Consider the following 18874-nt stretch of genomic DNA (forward strand, 5'->3'; position numbering starts at 1 on the left):
ATCTACCACAATTCCTACCTCTACCTCTTAGGGTCTTCTAAGGTAAATTTTGCTTTAAACCAGTGCTTCTTCACTGGGAGGAAATTTTGCTCCCAGAGGCAAAAAACAAAAAAAATAAGTTTTGGCAACGTCTGGAGACGTTTTGGTTGTTGTAACTAGGAGGTGGAGGAGCGGGGGTGCTGCTGGCATCTGGTGGGCAAAGGCCAGGGATGCTGTTATACACATCCTACAATGCACAGGGCAGCCCCTATAACAAAGAATACTCAGGCCCAAAATGTCAACAGTGCCTCTGTTGGGAAACCCCATTCTAAACTGAAACAAGTAAATTTGCAAACACAGCTGACACCTTCAAAAAAAACAATTGCCAAGTAAGTAATTCAAAGTTCACTAAGCTTTGTTATTGGTATAGAGACCCAGACATAATAAAAGTTGCTTTTCATACCATTAAAATGATGATCTATTAATCATTAATGCATGAAGTTGCAGGCAAGAAGGGCAAAGAGTACTTTCCCTACCTAAGCAATTAATGATTGCTTAAAAAATGACCATTTCAGGAGACAAAGAAAGAAAGAAAGAAAGACAGTGATATTCTTGACAGTTTCCTAGGGTGCTTATATTTTCAAAGACAAACATCAAGTTTTTCTGCCCTCAGTCGTTAGATTTTTAACCGGATAAAGTTTAAAATGAAATAGAAGAAACAAGTTAACCACATGGTACTAGTTGGTAGAATAATCCTGGACCAAAACACATTACTAAAGTGTCCGCTGAAACTCTGATGTTTACCTGGCAAAAGGACTGGTTCCAGTTTTTTAATCTTCGGTTCCGAATTAATCTTATCGTCAGTCTGAAATACATTAGCAAAATAAATCAAGATCAAAACTTTTCCTCCCCCGTGAGATACCAAAGCAAATTTTGTTTTCTAAGTGATGACACATGCAACAGACACATATTGCTCCCGCCCCCTTAAAATCTTTCACATGTTCTACCAGATATTTTCAAGATCTGTTCATTATCGATTGGGGAGCCTGACAAAAATATGAAAACGGCCGATGCCGTTTCCAGGTGTTCACATTTATGACAGGTAACCTCTTCACCAGGTGCCCACAAACGATGCACTCAGGCTGGCGGCGCGCGGACAATCGCCAGGCGAAAAACTAAATAAGTCCGATTCCAAACACTCCCCACACACGGCAAAACTACGGATCACAGGTCTCCGGGCAGAGAAAGGCTGTGGCGAAGTTTTACAAGTTTCCACCGATCCATGGGGGCTCCGGAGAAGGTGCGTTTCCCTGCGCCGGGGCTCTGGCAATCGCACGGCTGGGGATAGGGAGACCCGGGGAGCTTCCCGAGGGGGTCGGCCCCGGCGGCTCCCCGGAAGCGCCAAGGAGAGGAGCGCTCTCGAGGAGGGGGTTGTTTACCTGGGGCGGCGGCAGGAGGTAGGACCTGAAGGTGGGTCTGGGCGGCTTGAGGGAGAACATGGTGCCGCCGCCTTTTCGCCCCCGCCGGGTCGCAACCCGGGACCCGCCGCGGGCCAGCGGTAGCGCCGACGCCTCCCGACGCCCGCGGGCTCAGAGCTCCCCGTGCGGCCGCCCAGGCCCCGTCTGCGGCCAGCCGGCCCGGGCGGACTGACGGGCGGGGACACGGCGGAGCGCCCGCCCGAGCGGGGAGGAGCCGGGGCAGAGTTGGGTCGACTCGGGCGCCTGGGCCCATCCCCGGAAGGGGCCCGGCGCCCCGCCCCGAGAGACGGTGCGCGCGGGGTCGGCGGCCGGCCGCTCCTGGCCTCTAGGCCGCGCTGGTCCCGGAACGCAAGACTCGCGCCGCCCGCCTGCTGCCGGGACCTTCAGGGAGCGCGCCGGGGGGAGCGAGTCTCGGCAGCCATCTTGAGAGGACAGCTGGGGAGGGCGCTCCTACGGCGGCCCGCAGGGCTCACTGGGGCCCACAGGGACCTACGGCGGCCCGCGGGGGTCATGGCTGTAGCCGGAGGGGCCGGCGACCTTGGCTCAGAGCTCTCTCTTTTCCTGGCACAGCTCCCTTGACGGCGGCTCATTAGACACCCAGCTCGCGCGAGCATTGTGGTTTTAAGTCGTCGGGAGGAGCCCAGGCATGGGGAAAGGGATTCTGGTGCCCCGGACTCAGCCAGTCACACTGTGCGTCCAGCATGTGAAGGAACCGCACTGGGAAAGTGGACCAGTGCTGCCAGCAGCGACCAGGATTAAACGTCTAGCGCAGTCTGGATAAAGCTCCCTTAAAGGTCCTACAGTTTGGGAAGATTGTCTTCCATCATCCCGTCTGTTGTCTTTGCGCAAAGCTTTGAGACTGGGATATCCTACCAAGCTGAGCTGACTGCTGATTTCCATGGGATGTTAAAACCAGCGTGGGCCTAGGGACTGACATGACATTGGCAGGCAACTCAGACTCCTCAACTTAGTTTATTATAACTTTGACCCTCCTTATTAAAATTTAATGTGGATAAAAGATATTAAACAAGTTAACGTCCTTTCTTTTCTCACCCATCCTCACAGGTAAAGATACCTAGTGAGCAGATAAGTGATCAAAAACCCAGCAAGAGTGAGGCACTAGCAGTGTGGGGCCTTCATTAGGCAAAGGAACAAAAAGTCCGCCTGTTAATTTTGCAGTTAACAATTAGATGAATTTAAGCATATGGAGCACAGGGCATTTCCTAACTCGAAACATATTTCCGAACTGAAGCAGCCTTTGGTGGAGGGGGGCTAGTGATGTACCACTTTGGTGAATCTGTTAGTTGAGAGTTGATCCTTCTTTTGCTCTGAATAAACCCCTAATCCAGCATTTTATAACTAATGTCACAAGGAAGCTCCAGTATGACCATATGAATCATAATCATACTGACAAGTGTTGCTAATTGAAACATTAAAAAAATTTGAGATTCAAAAGTTTGCTTTTTCTCTGAAAATAATTTATCCTGGATTTAGAACACTACTGATTTTTCTTGTTAGTTTGGGTAACACATGATTTCATTTGCTCAGGAACCACAATTGTACTTTAAAATGTTAAGTTCTTTGGGTGTTAACACTGTGCATACACATTTAAAAATTTTTATGAGGGGTGCCTGGGTGGCTCAGTCAGTTAAGTGGCCGACTTTGGCTCAGGTCATGATCTCATGGTCAGTGAGTTCAAGCCCCGCGTCCTGCTCTGTGCTGACCGCTCAGAGCCTGGAGCCTGTTTCAGATTCTGTGTCTCCCTCTCTCTGACCCTCCCCCGTTCATGCTCTGTCTCCCTCTGTCTCAAAAATAAATAAACGTTAAAAATAAAAAATAAAAAATTTTTATGAATAGTCTGATTTTTCTACCGTAAATGGATTAAAAAAAAAAAAAACAACAACAACAAACTCATGCAATAAAGATCAGATTTGGGGTTACCAGAGGCAAGGGATAGGAGAGGGGAATTGAAGAAAGGTGGTCAAAAAGTGCACACTTCCAGTTACAAGATAAATAAGTACTAAGGATGTAATGTATAGCATGATGCCTATAGTTAATACAACTGTATGATATATAAGAAAGCTGTTAAGACAGTAAATTCTATGAGTTCTCATCACAAGAAAAAAATTTTTTCTTTGCTTTCTCTTTACTGTGTCTGTATGAGATGATGAAATGCTCCTAAACTTAATGCAGTAATCACTTCACAATATATGTAAGTCAAACATTATGCTATATGCTTTAAACTCGTAGGTCAGTTATATCTCAAAACCAGAGCAAACTGGTACAGCCATTCTGGAAAACAGTATGGAGGTTCCTCAAAAAGTTGAAAATATCACTGCCCTGTGACCCAGCAATTGTACTACTAGGCATTCATCCAAAAGATACAAGATTACTGATTCAAAGGGGGCACATGCACCTCAATTTTATAGCAGCACTATCAACAATAACCAAATTATGAAAATACGGAATATTACTCAGCCATCAAAAGAATGAAATCTTGCTATTTGCCATGATGTGGATGGAACTAAAGTGTATTATGCTAAGTGAAATAAATCAGTAAGAGAAAGACAAATATCATATGATTTCACTCATGTGGAATTTAAGAAACAAACGATGAACTTAGGGGAAGGAAAGGGAAAACAAAATAAGATAAAAGCAGAGAGGGAGGCAAACCATAAGAGACTCTTAAATATAGAGAACAAACAGGGTTGCTGGAGGGGAGGTGGGTAGAGAAATGAGCTAAATAATTGATGGGTATTAAGGAGAGCACTTGTGATAAGCACCAGGTGTTATATGTAAGTGATGAATCACTAAATTCTGCCCCTGAAAGCAATACTATGCTATATGTTAACTAACTTAAATTTAAACAAAATCTTGGAAGGAAAAACGGGGCGGGGGGGAGTGGATTTTTTTTTTTCCAATGAATATTCTCCAAGTAATATGTGAGTTTTTCTTTAAAGTTCAGTGACTTACTCTGTGATTTGGGTTTTGCCATATTGGTTTTCTTGGAAACTACAACTCTAATATGTGACTCTACAATAGAAAAATAGAAAAACTTTTGGTTTCCAGATTTTTTTATTGACCTAACCCTAAATTTTATGACATTTTCAGATACCTAATTATATTGTTCTGCTTGCGCCACCATAATAAAATATTACAGACTGTATGCTGAAACAACAGAAATTTATTTCTCACGGTTCTAGACGGTGGGAAGTCCAAGATCAAGGCATAGACAAGATAGGTTTCTCCTAAGAGTTCTTTGACTTGTTTGCCAACAGTGGTTGTGTTTTCATATGCCCAAGGTGGGGAAAAGAAAGAAAGAGAGAGAGGATGTGCACTCTGGTGTCTCTTCTTTTAAGGGCACTAATCCTGTTGGATCAGAATTCCACCCTTTATGATCTCATTAAGCTTAATTACTTCCTACAGGCCCTATCTCCAAATGTAGTCACATTTAGGGGTCAGGGCTTCAACATATGAATTTGGGGAGGATACAGTGCAGTCCATAGCACTAGTCTTAAGGCTTCTATTCAGCCGTGACCTCCTTGATACTTTGACTACAACCTTCTTTTGACTCTAATGCCACTCTTTTGTCCTATTTTTATGACTCTGTTTCCATGATGGGTCCTATCATGGGGGATAGTGGTATTCCCTACAGATCATTTCCTTTCCCCTATGAAGAGAAAAAAAAAAAAAAGCTAACATTTCTTGAATACCTATTAGGTGCTAGGAATTTTATATATTTATTCAGTTACCAAATTTGTATGAGTGCTACCTTTGTGCTAAAACAAAACAAAACAACTATTCAGGTCACCAAGAAAACAAAGTTCCTACTTTCATGGCATTATGAGTAGAAAGATATATACAAAAATGGATATATAGTATGTTTGGGGGTAATAAGAGCCATAAAACATGGGAAGAGGATGAGAATTCTAGTTTGTGATGGTAGGTGAGGTGTGGTCATGGACAAGATGACACTTGAGCAGAGAGTGACCAAAGAAGTGAAGGAGTAAGCCAGGTAGAAATCAAGAGGAAGAGCTTGGGGACAGAGGGGAGAGCAGCGCAAATGTCCTGAGGTGAGAGGGTGCCTGGTATGTTTGAGGCCAGTGCAGCTGATGCAGCTCTACTCCACTGGGAGAGGAAAGTCAGAGAGAAAGAACAGGCCAGATCTCATAGGGCCTGAAAGCTGAGAAAACCTTTTGCAATATTTTAAGCTAAGAATGACATAATTCTGGCTGACATTTTAAAAATAATCACTCCCATTGCTGTGGGAGTACAGCATGGTAGAAACTGAGAGACTAGTTGGCAACTATTAGAATAGTTCAGATAAAAGAAGGTGATGGTGGTAGCAGTGGAAAAAGGGAAGACATGGTTATGCATAATGTCTACAAAACTCTCCCATTGCCTGGGTATGTGGGCCTTTAAGATGACTATTAAGTGGTTTAAACAATCTGTTTCTTGAGGGGAGATTCTGGGGGAAATGATAGCAGCATTATTGCTTGGTCTCCACATAAAAAAAGACAAAGAAACTCTAAAACAAAAACCCATGGATGACATCTACAACCAATCTAAATGAAACAATATTCTCATGATCTCCAGTATGCAGGTAAGTGGGAACAAAGCAATAGCAGTCACAAGATCTTTATGGTATCAGCAAAGGGAATCAGTGAGGCATCTGGAGAATTCCAAAATAGCTAAAAGGTATTCACTGGAAAGCCCAGCCAGTCAAGTTGAGAATGAAGGGGTGTTTGTTCTCTCCAACATCATGAGAGTGCAGGGGTCTCATGGTAAGGTCTGAAGAGATTGGAACAATATAGCTGTAGGAACTCTTGAAACTGACCTACCAGCACTTCCTTAGGAAAGGACCCACACTGAGGACAAACTGCTGGGCATGGAAACAAAAGTGAACCAGATAGAGACAAAGAGAAGAGAAGGTCCGAAAAAAATGGAGGACCAGAAAGTCTCCAAAAGTAAGCTGACTTTAAAAATTTTAAGACCACACTGTGAAAACAGAAAAGATTCTCTGTGAAGCAAGACAAGCTATCCTGGAAACTGCTTTGTTCAAAAAGTTCAAGAAAACCCATTTCACGTAAAAACAAGCAATAGGAAAGTAAGGAAGTCAAATCCTATAGAAGACTACTGTAGTGAAAAAGAGAATAAGAACAGAATAGCACTTCTATACACAATAAAAGCAGACCAGAAAGATATACCCACAGGAAAGATCAACTTTTAAGCACCCCCCTTAAAAGATGCTAAGAAAATGATATGAGACATGAACGAACCATATAAATTGGAGTTAGAAACAATCAAAATGAAATGAACAAACTCAGAATGAATTAGAAATAAAAAAATTACTTTGGAAATGAAGACTAAACTAAAATACACTCAAGAGTTAGTAAGTACAAACTGAGAACAAACTGAGGGTTAATGGGGGGTGGGAGGGAGGGGAGGGTGGGTGATGGGTATTGAGGAGGGCACCTTTTGGGATGAGCACTGGGTGTTGTATGGAAACCAATTTGACAATAAATTTCATATATTGAAAAAAAATTAAAAAAATAAAAAGTAAGTACATTTGATTACAGTAAGTACATTAAGAGAGTAAGTACAATAGAGTAAGTACATTAAGAGAAGTGGAAGATGAAATGGAGGAACATTTTATTTTATTTTTTAAGTGTTTATTTTGAGAGAAAGAGACAATGATAGCATGTATGCATGTGAGCAGGGGAGGGGCAGAGAGAGTGGGAGAGAGAGAATCCCAAGCAGGCTCTGCACTGTCAGCACAGAGCCCCATGTGATGGCCTGATCTCATGAACTGTGAGATCATGACCTGAGCCAAAATCAAGAGTTGGACGCTTTACCGACTGAGCCACCCAGGCGCCCCAGGAGGAAGATTTTAAAAATCAATGAAGATGGAATTTAAAAAGATCAGAGATAAGGTGGCAAACATTGAAGATAAGCAAAGGAGATCCAGCATACAGGTAATAGGAGTACCTGGGGGGGGGGGGGGTGGGGAGGGGGAAGGAGGCAGGGATTAGGAAACAGAACAAATACTACAAACTAGGCTTTAAGAAAACCTCCTTGAAATTAAAAAAATATATGTATTTGAAACTGTGCACTGAGAGAACACACTGCACCTGAGAAAATTGACTTAGAATTATCAAAACTAAGACACGTTCTTGTAAAACTAGTGGACTTTAAAGGAAAAACAATGCAAATTTCCTTGGGTATCTGGACAAAAAGAGCAAGTGATTTTTAAATGAAAAAGAATTAGATAATCCTTAGACTTCTTGGCAGCAATGCTTTATTCCAGAAGAAAATGGAGCAACGTATTTAATGTACTCAAGGAAAGAAAATGTGAGAATATAATTGCAAGGGATTGAAACACATAGATATGTTAAAATCCATGAGGTAATGATGTGGTTATGCACACACACACATATATACACATATTTCAATCTACTAGTCACCATTAGAGGATGAGAGGGAATCAATTCAATATCCTAATAACTGACAAATAAATGGGAAAAATCAATCATTGTCCTTGCTGTATGGTATGGACCATACTACCGTGAAACCAGATAGCAGGTGAAAGGAATCATTTCTTCATGAAGTATTCTAACTAATAAAAGAAAAATATATAGGGTAGATTATTATGATTTTCAGCTTGCTATGAATTAGGGATCTAGGCAGCATCAACAGCCACAGACATCCCCAAAAGAGAGGCAAATAGACATATGTGCCTCATGAGGAAGGAAGTGACACCACCCAAATAGCCTTGCTAAAAGAATTGAACCTGAGCCTGAGTAAGCCTCTGAATTCTGCCAACTTGCAGAAGCAATGAAATGTGTCAAACTGCATATGAATATTCAACCAGCAAAATTCAGATTGCAGGAAATTTTGCAAGACAAATGGCCCATGTTCTTCAACAGGTAGATTGTAAAGAAGAGAAAGGGATGGGGGGGATTTGGCAAGTGAAAAAAAAAAGAGAGAGCAAGACTCAACTATAGCGCTAAAGGACATTCAGGTGATGAAGCTATAATGAAATGCAAGTGTGGTGATTTTAAAGCATGCCTACAAAATTTTAAACACTCCTCCCATTTGGGAGCCCTCCCTTTGAATCTGGACTGGCCTTAGTGACTCACCTGTAACCAAAAAAAAAAAAAAAAAAAAAAAAGGCAGTGGAAGTGACTCTGCATGACTTCTGAGACTAGGTTATAAAAAACAATGACATTTCCTCCTTGCTCATGGGGACACTCACTTTGAGAGCCCTGAACTACTTTGTAAGAAACATGATTTTTATGAGGCTGCCATGCTGTGAGAAAGCCCAGGCCACATGGAGAGGCCATACACAGGTCCTCTGGTGGACAGTTCAAGCTGAGCTTCAGATCCCAGCTGACAAACAGGATCCACCCCCAGACACATGAGGGAAGATGCTTCTAGATGACGTCAGCCTTGAGAGGTTGAATCACCTCCAGGCACTGAGTCTTCCCAGCTCAAACACTGTGAAATAGAAACTGGAATGCTGTAGCCCGTTTGCACTGGTTTGCAGAGCCAATTGTTAGTATCTTTTCCCAACTCCACATTCAGTGATGTCACATGGGTAGCTTGAAATTAGTCATGGTAGGAGTATTTGCCCCACAGAAGTGAGCAAATACTACAAATCGGGGCATTCATCTGTGCCTTATCTGAATTCCTGACCTACAACATCTGTGAGCATAATAAAACAGGTGTTTTAAGCCACCTAGTTTCAGAATCATCTTTTTTTTTTTTTTTTTTTTTTTTTACAAGGAATTGGCTACTATAAATAGAGTGGTCACTTTTGTGGGGAAGAAGGTGATTGAGATTGCAACTTGTGAAACTTTGGAGCAGCTGGAAATTCTATTAATATGGGTGGTGATTATAAAAATGCTCATCTTGGGGCGCCTAGGTGGCTCAGTTGGTTAAGCATCCGACTTCGGCTCAGGCCATGATCTTGCAGCTCATGAGTTCAAGACCTGCGTCGGGCTCTGTGCTGGCAGCTTGGAGCCTGGATCCTGCTTCAGATTCTGTGTTTCCCTCTCTCTCTCTCTGCCCCACCCCGCTCACACTCTGTCTCTCTCAAAAATAAATAAACATTAAAAAATTAAAAAAATAAAGATGCTCATCTTAAAATAATTAAGTCATATATTTGTTATGTGTGATTTCATGTGTCTTTTATTTTATAATAAAAATTTCTATAAAATAGTCCTTTTTATGTTGGAGATAGGGTGATGACTTCATTTGTCTTTATTTCCAATATATATTCAGCAAAATGCATTTTTCTAGCTCTGTGTGTGTGTGTGTGTGTGTGTGTGTGTGTGTGTGTGTAAGCTCTATGCCCAACATGGGGCTTGAATTCATGATCCTGGGGTCAAGAGATACATGCTCTATTGACTGAGCCAGCCAGGCAACCCCAAAATGCATTTTTGATATGGAATAACTCTAAGACAATGCTAAGAGTTAAATTTAAAAATTTTGAAATCTAAATTGTGTAAACCTATAGGAGCCTCCTGGTAATAAATATATATATTCAGAAAATAAGCAATTGTACAGTCTCAAAGGAGAGAACCCCTTATATGAGTTCAATTCTTTACTCCTCTTTATCAAAGTAAAAAATGAGCTTACTTTAAGCTTATACAAATATAACTTTTATGAGTGTGCCAGAATTTACAGGATATAGAAATAAAGCCTTCTTAGTACGTTTTTTACTGTGTTTTACATAGAGCAGAAATACACTCCTAATTTATTTACTAAGACAGTTTTATACTAAATGTTTTGAACATACACATGTTCCTATTTTAATTACCTTAGATATTGCTAGATTTTTTATTAAATATAATTTATTGTCAAATTGGTTTCCATACAACACCCAGTGCTCATCCCAACAGGTGCCGTCCTCAATGCCCATCACCCACAGATATTGCTAGATTTGATCAGATTGGAAATTAGTTCCTAACATTCAGTTCCCTGTATTTAGCAAAATTAGAATGACTGTGTAATAATAATATAATAAATAGGCTTGCACAGTGCCCTACATAAGGGGCCCTCAATATTTGAGCTGTACTGAGTTGGTAGAACATGTAAATAGCAATATGGTTTGATTTCAGGTGTTTGAAAAAGGTGCCTGCCACAGGTAGTGAGATTTCACCATTAAAATGTACTTCCTTGGGGGTGCCTCGGTGGCTTGGTCGATTAAGCAACCGAGTTCAGCTTGGGTCACGATCTCACGGTTCGTGGCTTTGAGCCCTACATTGGGCTCTGTGCTGACGGCTCAGAGCCTGGAGCCTGCTTCCGATTCTGCACCTCCCCTGCTCGTGCTCTGTCCTTCTCTGTCTCTCAAAAAATAAATAAATGTTAATAATAAAAAAGGAAGAATGTACTTCCTTGTGTCTGTAAGACAAATATTTAAAGACAAATATCACATCCCTTTCAGCCAACACCTCTACAGGAGTCAGAGTCACAAATCTCATGAGACTTATGGGCCTGGACTTGGCCCCATACCTGAGGCAAGGTAGGAGAGACCTCAGAAAAGGCAGGGGTGGGGGATTTGTAATGAATGGAGAGGTGGAGAATTCCAAACATAAGCTTTGCCTTCTTCAGAACCACTCTGTTGAGCTGTCATAGGTTCTCCAGCTTACTGTGAGAAGACTTTTTTTTCTAGAATGTGGCAAAAGGCTGAAAGTTTTCTTGGCATAGACACACACACACACACACACACACACACACGGTTAAGAAATGAAGTAAATTGTAATGGGTTAAGCACTGGGTTAAGTAACACATGCAGTAGGATGGATTAAATAGTCTTAATGTAGCAGTGGCTTTATTTATTAAATAATTGTTATCATTTCTTAGATTTCAAAGCCCCATCACCCATGCAATGGTATACCAGTACTTTTTTGACAAATTCAGCCCAGTTCAGGGATTCTGATCTGATGATTACAATTTCAGTCTCATTTAGGTGTTAATTATCTCTGATCCCTACCTTTGCATAACTACAGTGAATCTCTCTCTCTCTCTTTCTCTCTTCCCTTGCTGGTTTATGACCATGTGACAGTCTGAGTCTCATATGAGAATGGATATAGTGGTAATTTTGTGATTATCCCCATTTCTGTCTGATCCGCCTACTCCCATGAGGCACTTCACTAAAGTAACAGTAGGCATGTAACTCAGGCATGAGGCTGGCCTGATCTGTGTGCTCCAGGGACTCCCTGAGACCTCCCAAGAGATGCCGTTGCAAGATGGTGAGGGCCCAGGATCCAACTCTTAACTTCTGTGAATGTTACTGGCCTCTGCACTAGCCAGAGAAGATCCTTTTCTGTTTCTCTCTGCCCCTGTTTGTTTAATCAAGAGTGGTGGTGATAGACAATAGCCAAAGTATGGAAAGAGCCCAAATGTCCATTGATGGATGAGTGGATAAAGAAAATGTGGTATATATATACAATGGAGTATTACTCAGCAATCAAAAAGAATGAAATCTTGCCATTTGCAACTACATGGATGGAACTGGAGGGTATTATGCTAAGTGAAATTAGTCGGTCAGAGAAAGACAAAAATCATACGACTTCACTCATATGAGGACTTTAAGAGACAAAACAGTTGAACATAAGGGAAGGGAAACAAAAATAATATAAAAACAGGGAGGGGGACAAAACAAAGGAGACTCATAAATATGGAGAACAAACTGAGGGTTGCTGGAGGGATTGTGGGAGGGGGGATGGGCTAAATGTGTAAGGGGCAGTAAGGAATCTACTGAAATCATTGCTTCACTAGACACTAACTAATTTGGATGTAAATTTTAAAAAATAAAAAATAAAGTTAAATCAAAATAAAATAAAATAAAATAAAATAAAATAAAATAAAAACAAAAAAAAGAAAAGAAAAAAAAGCGGTGGTGATAGGGTAGCCTTGAGGGTTCCTAGAGAGTGGCCCCTGACCTGACACCATGGGGAGCCCAGGAGTATGGTAGGTCTTTGAACTTAACAAGTTGAAGCACAACACCTTATATTCTCAGCCATCAATGGTCTCTGGGTTCTCAACAATTCCCACCTTGATAATGTATCTTTCAGATTTTAGACATAGCTTTGCACAAACCATTGAATAGACAGAGGTACAGTTTATTTGTTTTTGCTTTCAAGGACTCCATGACAACAGGAAAATGCACACTGGATACTTTATTTTTACACATTAACAAAACTCTTGGTCACCCTAAACTATTACAATGTGATCTTTGATATAATTGTGTACTTTTTGTCTTCACTGTGTTATTATTGTAAAACATAAAACGTTAAAACAGAAAACAAAAACCCATAAAAAAATGATGCTAATGACTCATTTCCAGTTCTTGTACCTCACAATTTTTTCTTCTCTCCCACTCCTTTTTTTCTTTTTTCATATTTGCTTTCTCTTTTCATTTTTCTTTCTTACATAGTGGCTCACTGCTTTAGTAACCTATTGGTGGCACCCAAAGGCATTTCTTAGGCTACTAGGTGACCCTCAGAAATAAAAGAGATTAGAGAAACTTTTACTGATTAAGCAATTTATCTTGACTGGAATATTGTCACTTTCATCTGATGCTACTCCAACTAAAAACAACTTAAGTTTACTAACATATGCTAGCAAAATAATACTTTACGTTTACTGAATTAAATTTTAAATCTTAAGTCCAAACTGCCAAACATTTATGATGAAAATGTTTTCAGAAATTGATGATGTTAGATGACCAAGGTGGTATTCATCAATGGTTTTGATTTAAAAATCAAAGGAACAAAACATGTTAGCATTGAGTTTCTGTGGAAGTTTTCTCTTGGTTAGCCTTCTGCTCTTCTGCTGTAATTCCAGACACAACCACTAAGTTACTTACACTGCTGGCGTGTCCAGATCTGTCTAGTGTGCCCTGAATGGCTTTAGCTTTCCTAGGATGGCCATGTAAACTCTTTGACCTTAAGGATGGAAATCCCATAGTTTGGTCTGGCTTCACAGACAGTAAATTTTCCTTTTCAGTTCTGTCAGTTACATTTAGAGATAAATGAGAGATTTGAGGGGCTATTTCAGAAACACAGTTTTCATCTTCAGTGTCTGTAATTTGCTCTTTATGCTCGGCTTGCATTGCAGCTTCTGACACAATGTAAGGGATATCTGTACTTCGAGAACGTGTGATCTTTTGAACTTGATATTTCCATTCTGTCGTCCAGTGTTGAACTGTAGAGGGTCCTGCTGGGTCCATGATTGAACTGTATTCTGTACTCCTGTTGCTAACCCCGCTGACCAGTTTTCGTCCACGGGAATATACAAAGCTTCTGGACTTCATTGTTTTATAAGCACTGAACGTTTCATCAGGATGATAGCGTGTCAGTTTTGCTTCTTGTAGGGGATAGGAAATTGTGCCCTCTATCTGTGTTGTCTCCACTGTTAGCTGACGGTTCTGAAAATCTGATTTGTTCTGTCCATGCATAACATCTGTTTGATTTACACTTGGGGGAATGGTTTCTTCCCTTTTAGAGTCTGCCTGCTTTCCATCGTCTTCGGCTGAGATCCCAATATCTGGACCTAATTTCAGCTCTGAAGAGTTCTTTATGTCGTCTACTGCAAGTTGACTGCAGTCAGGTGTTGCTGGTGGGCTTGTGCTGGATAAAAGGTGAAGGCTATCTTGACACTCTGGTACTAGATGCATTTTTGACTCCTTGTCTTCCTTCATCCGGAAGGAGCAGGCTTTCCTCCTGAATCCTGTCCCTGGTGACATTGAGAGATCCTCGTACAGCAACTCCTCTCCGTTAAAATGATATCTATACAAGCTATAACCATCGGCGCTATTGATACTGCTTTGTCTTAGAAGGTAAGTTGCATCACATTCAGAAGAAGCTCGGGACCGCGTCTGGATCAGGTCGGACTTGTCAATTCCTGTGAGATTTTCAAGAGCATTCACCATCCTGTTCGACAGTTCTTCCAGTTGAGAAAGGCGAAGGTCCACGGTCTGTAGGGAAGTTTTCATAAAATTTTCTCTTTCGTTGATTTCTTCCAATCTCATTGACATATTTTCAACTCTGGTGAACATAAAGGAACATAAAAGTTAAGCTGAAATTAACTAAAAATTAAAAAGAAAAATACAATGTGATTAGTGTTATATGATTTTCCAGGCTTTTGAGAATCATGGAGCTCACTGGGCATATTTTCAAACTTCATACTGCTTCATACTTCAAACTACTGAAAATGACTGTGAGCTCGTATATGGATCTTGAGAAACTTAGCAGAAGACCATGGGGGAAAGAATGGGGGAAAAAAGTTACACAGAGGGAGGGAGGTAAACCATAAGAGACTCTTAAATACAGAGAACAAACTGAGGGTTGATGTGGGTGGGGGAGAGGGACAAATGGGTGATGGGCATTGAGGAGGGCACTTGTTGGGATGAGCGCTGGGTGTTATATGGAAGCCAATTTGACAATAAATTATATTAAAAAGAATAAAAATAAAAATGACTGCGAGAGCCTCAGAAAGTAATAGAAATACAGTTAACACATAGTGTATATACTACTTACCATTCATGGTTGTGTCTCACGTATTCATTAGTGAGTGCTTACTGAGGTACTATTCTAGGCTGGTTTAATCCTCACAACAGCCTGAGATAGGCACTATTATCAGCATCCCCATTGTACAAATGAGGAAATCGAGTCATAGTGTAAATATTTTGTCCAAGGTGAGCTGTGGAGCTGCACACGGTGTATCTCTAGCATTTGCTTCAGCTTTGGTCTCTTAGTGGGCATATCACATTGCCTCCAAGAATAAAAGAAGATACTAGCACTTAGGTTTTTGAGGTTTGATTATAGCTGTCAGCAATTAATGGTTATGTTGACAAAATTAATTGAAATCCTTATTTGAAGTTCAGGGGATTCAGAAGATGAATTGTTCATAATTAGGTACAGATTATCAGATAGTTTACTCAAGGGACAAGAGGTCATTTAATTATCTGAAGAATACCACTAACTTTAAATTGCCTATTATATTTAACAGTTAGCGTTCCCTTAATGGGTTTTTTAAAAAAGATTGTGGTAGATTACAAATACCTGCTGCCAGATTTTTAACTCGTAGAAGATCAGGTAACAACTTATGAAATCATAAAACCTGCTGGTATAGACTATGTTTTATATTTCAAGAATATGTACAGTATGGGGGTGCCTGGGCTCAGTCAGTTAAGTGTTTGACTTTTGATTTTGGCTCAGGTCATGATCTGACAGTTAGTGAGTTCGAGCCCCACATTAGGCTCTGTGCTGACAGGTTGGAGCCTGCTTGAGATTCTCTCTCCCTCTCTCTCTGCCCCTCCCCCACTTGTGTGCTTGCTCTCTCTCTCTCTCTCTCTCTTAAAATAAAAACCTAAAAAAATAATTTGTACAGTATGAATTTTTTCAACTGGTTCATGAAATTAATTCTAAGGGCAGTGGGTCATGCCCAGGACCTAGCACTGTCTTCTAAAAGTTGAATTTGCCCCCAGAACATGGTGAGGGTGGGGAGTAGGGATTGTGGCTCCCAATTGGAAGCCTCTGGGCCCTCTGAACCAGCAATATGGTGATCTGTTCCAGCAAGTTCATCCCTGGGTGGAGATCAACACTTTGGTCTGATTCTGTCATGCTTTGGTTTTTTCCCACCCTCTGATCTTTTCTTAGAAACACACAGGCAGTCTCCAGGGTCACTGAGTTTGCACTGAGTCTGTTTCTAGCAGGTCCTTGCTACCTTCTGTACATATCCTCATAAATCCTCTCACTGTTCTCCTTACTTTGCTCTTACCCACTTGCTGAGCTCCTGCTGCTCTTCTCTGCACTGAGTTTCTGCTCTCTGACTACATCTCCCGTGCTTTCCTCACTCCCAGCTACCTCTGCAGTTACCCTCCCTACATTCTTCCAGAACTGCTTTTGTTAATGCTGTGCTTCCGTTGGCCACTTTGACAGCTGCGCTCTGATGTGTGGGAGGGTCCTTGGCTATTCTGGACTTCTTTTTGTGGGGAAAAGACTATTTATATGTCCCCTAGGAAACCACATCATTTGAGCAGGAAGGGTCTGGCTTCCTGGAAATTTGCCACTAGGAGGACCAAATTCACTGTGTATGAGAAGTCCTGACTCTCGTACCACAGACACTGCAGGTTCTAGAGGTTCTCACTCCTCTTGCATTTTGGCCACTGACAGAACTTTTGCTATTTACGTTACTTCAAGTAAGACTCGGTTTTCTCTGTTAAATGTGTCTCCTTGCTCACTTCAAATCTGTTACCATTGATGAATCCTTTTGTGTTAAAATCCACAATCTCCTCTGTAAAGTCAAACTTGAGATCCTTTAACAAATACTACATTAAGAGCTAATACAGCTGCGCAAATTTTGAAAAATACGCACTGGCAAAATATAGACACGTATCTTTCCTCTCAAATCTTTTATAATTCTCTGCCTATGTTTTGCTTGTATTACCTAACTCAGACAACACCATTGCCAGCCACTCATACGTAAATGGGAAACTTGCTGTCTGAGACAACATGGATGGACCTAGAGGGTGTTATGCTAGATGAAGTAAGTCGGACGGAGAAAGATAAATATCATATGATTTCACTTATATATATAATCTAAAAACAAAACATGTGAACAAACAATAAAGCAGAAACAGACCCCTACATAGAGAGAACAAACTGTGGTGTTACCAGAGGGGAGGAGGAAGGAGGATGGGCAAAATGGGTGAAGGACAGGAGGAGGTAAAGAGTGAATAAGTCAAGGAGATGAAAGGTACCGCATAGGAATACAGTCAGTGGTAGTATACTAGTGTTGTGTAATGACAGATGGTAACTACACTGTGGTGAGCTACAGAGTTGTCAAATCACCATTGTGCACCTAACACTAATGTAACACTGTGTGTCAACTACACTTCAACAAAAAATAAAAGGAGGCCTCTGAGTATTTAGTCTCCCTTACAGTAACCCTGCGTTCCTACTTCTCTAACCCCTTGCCCCCTGCACTGAATAAATTACCAAGCTCTGGGGTAGGACTCCCCTGTAGGTGTCTTTAAATATCCTGGCATCCGTACTGCCACTCCCTTAGTTCAAACTGTGGAAGAAGCAACGTTTCACGATGTGGCTCCGATTAAGGAAAAATTAACAGATACTTATTTCAAGCTTGTAAACAACTGCAGCGTTTTGGAGACAACAGTTTAAACAGCTATCCCACATCAAGGGGCGGCTATACCAAATCAAAGTGTGCTGTATTGAGTTTTTATAGTATGTCTGAAAAGGAGAAAGAAAAGAAATGAGTTTAAGTTCACTTGTATCTGAAATGATAAACAAAAAGGGTGGATAATAAACTATCTCCTGTGTTAGCTACACTTTGTGACTTCCCACAGTTACTTAAGACTTTTCCAGACCTTAGCATCCCTATAAAGAGTGATTTCCATTTCAAATGGGGAAAGACAGGCTAGCTAGGAAACACTTTGACAAGAGTCCCATATCTGTTGACACGCTGAGTAGCAGAAAAACAAACAAGAGAAGTCTGTCATTTCTGATAGAGCTCATAGCAAGATATGAACTTTCTTACTCTCTTAAGTCTTAATTTTGCTTTCCTTTCTGCGCAGAGCGAAATATGTTTCAGCACAGCACAGAATACAAAGGTATTCTGAGGCTAAGTGATTTGCTTTTTTTTTAAATTTATTTTTTTAATTTACATCCAAGTTAGTTAGCATATAGTGCAATAATGATTTCAGGAGTAGATTCCTTAATGCCCCTTACCCATTTAGCCCATCTCCCTTCCCACAACCCCTCCAGTAACCCTCAGTTTGTTCTCCATATTTCAGAGTCTCTTATGTTTTGTCCCCTTCCCTGTTTTTACATTATTTTTGCTTCCCTTAATGTTCATTTGTTTTGTATCTTAAGTCCTCATATGAGTGAAGTCATATGATATTTGTATTTCTCTGATCTTTTTTTTTTAAAGTTTATTTATTTTGAGAGAGACAGAGACAGTGTGAGTGGGGGAGAGGTAGAGGAGGAGTGAGTGAGCGAGAGAGAGAGAGAGAGAGAGAGAGAGAGAGAGAGAAAGACTCCTAAGCAGGCTTGGTGCTTCCAATGCAGAGCCCGATGTGGGGCTCGAACTTAACGAAACTCCAAGATCTTGACCTGACATGAAACCAAACCATACATGAAACCAAACCATTTAAGCCACCCAGGCACCCATGATTTGCTCTTAAAGACATATTTCTCACCTGACATATTTCTAATTTAATATCTAAAAATTTTTTTCTTTTAGAAATTTTCAGGCAGTAAACTATTTTTTTCTTCTGGTATTCAGTTGTATGAATCACCCGTTGTGTGACTTTAGGATGTAAAATGTGTTGATTTGATACATTTACATATGACAACGTGATTGCCACTGTAGTGTTATCTGACACC

General features: G+C 40.9%; 2 protein-coding genes across 15 annotated transcripts in view; both read right to left on the minus strand.

Annotated features, from left to right (window-relative positions):
• The window catches only part of MTMR10 (myotubularin related protein 10), a 56119-nt gene extending 54090 nt beyond the window's left edge, over positions 1 to 2029 (minus strand). Inside the window, exons 1-2 of one of the 3 annotated variants that reach the window (XM_058736824.1) lie at positions 1419 to 1625; positions 784 to 844 (exon numbers count right to left, since the gene is read on the minus strand). In XM_058736824.1, the coding sequence (XP_058592807.1) occupies positions 784 to 844; positions 1419 to 1478 (121 nt within the window). In that variant the 5' untranslated portion in view covers positions 1479 to 1625. Of the gene's footprint in view, positions 1 to 783; positions 845 to 1418 lie in introns of those variants that run through there. The other 2 variants (XM_058736822.1, XM_058736826.1) reach the window with 2 other exon arrangements.
• Positions 2030 to 12565: 10536 nt separating this feature from the next.
• The window catches only part of TRPM1 (transient receptor potential cation channel subfamily M member 1), a 143694-nt gene continuing 137385 nt past the window's right edge, over positions 12566 to 18874 (minus strand). For 11 of the 12 annotated variants that reach the window (XM_058736836.1, XM_058736835.1, XM_058736832.1 and 8 more), the window contains one exon: positions 12566 to 14512. In XM_058736836.1, the coding sequence (XP_058592819.1) occupies positions 13246 to 14512 (1267 nt within the window). In that variant the 3' untranslated portion in view covers positions 12566 to 13245. Of the gene's footprint in view, positions 14513 to 17670; positions 17720 to 18874 lie in introns of those variants that run through there. The other variant, XM_058736841.1, reaches the window with a different exon arrangement.

Source organism: Neofelis nebulosa, chromosome 7 (genome assembly GCF_028018385.1).
Source record: "Neofelis nebulosa isolate mNeoNeb1 chromosome 7, mNeoNeb1.pri, whole genome shotgun sequence".
NCBI classification, from domain to species: domain Eukaryota; kingdom Metazoa; phylum Chordata; class Mammalia; order Carnivora; family Felidae; genus Neofelis; species Neofelis nebulosa.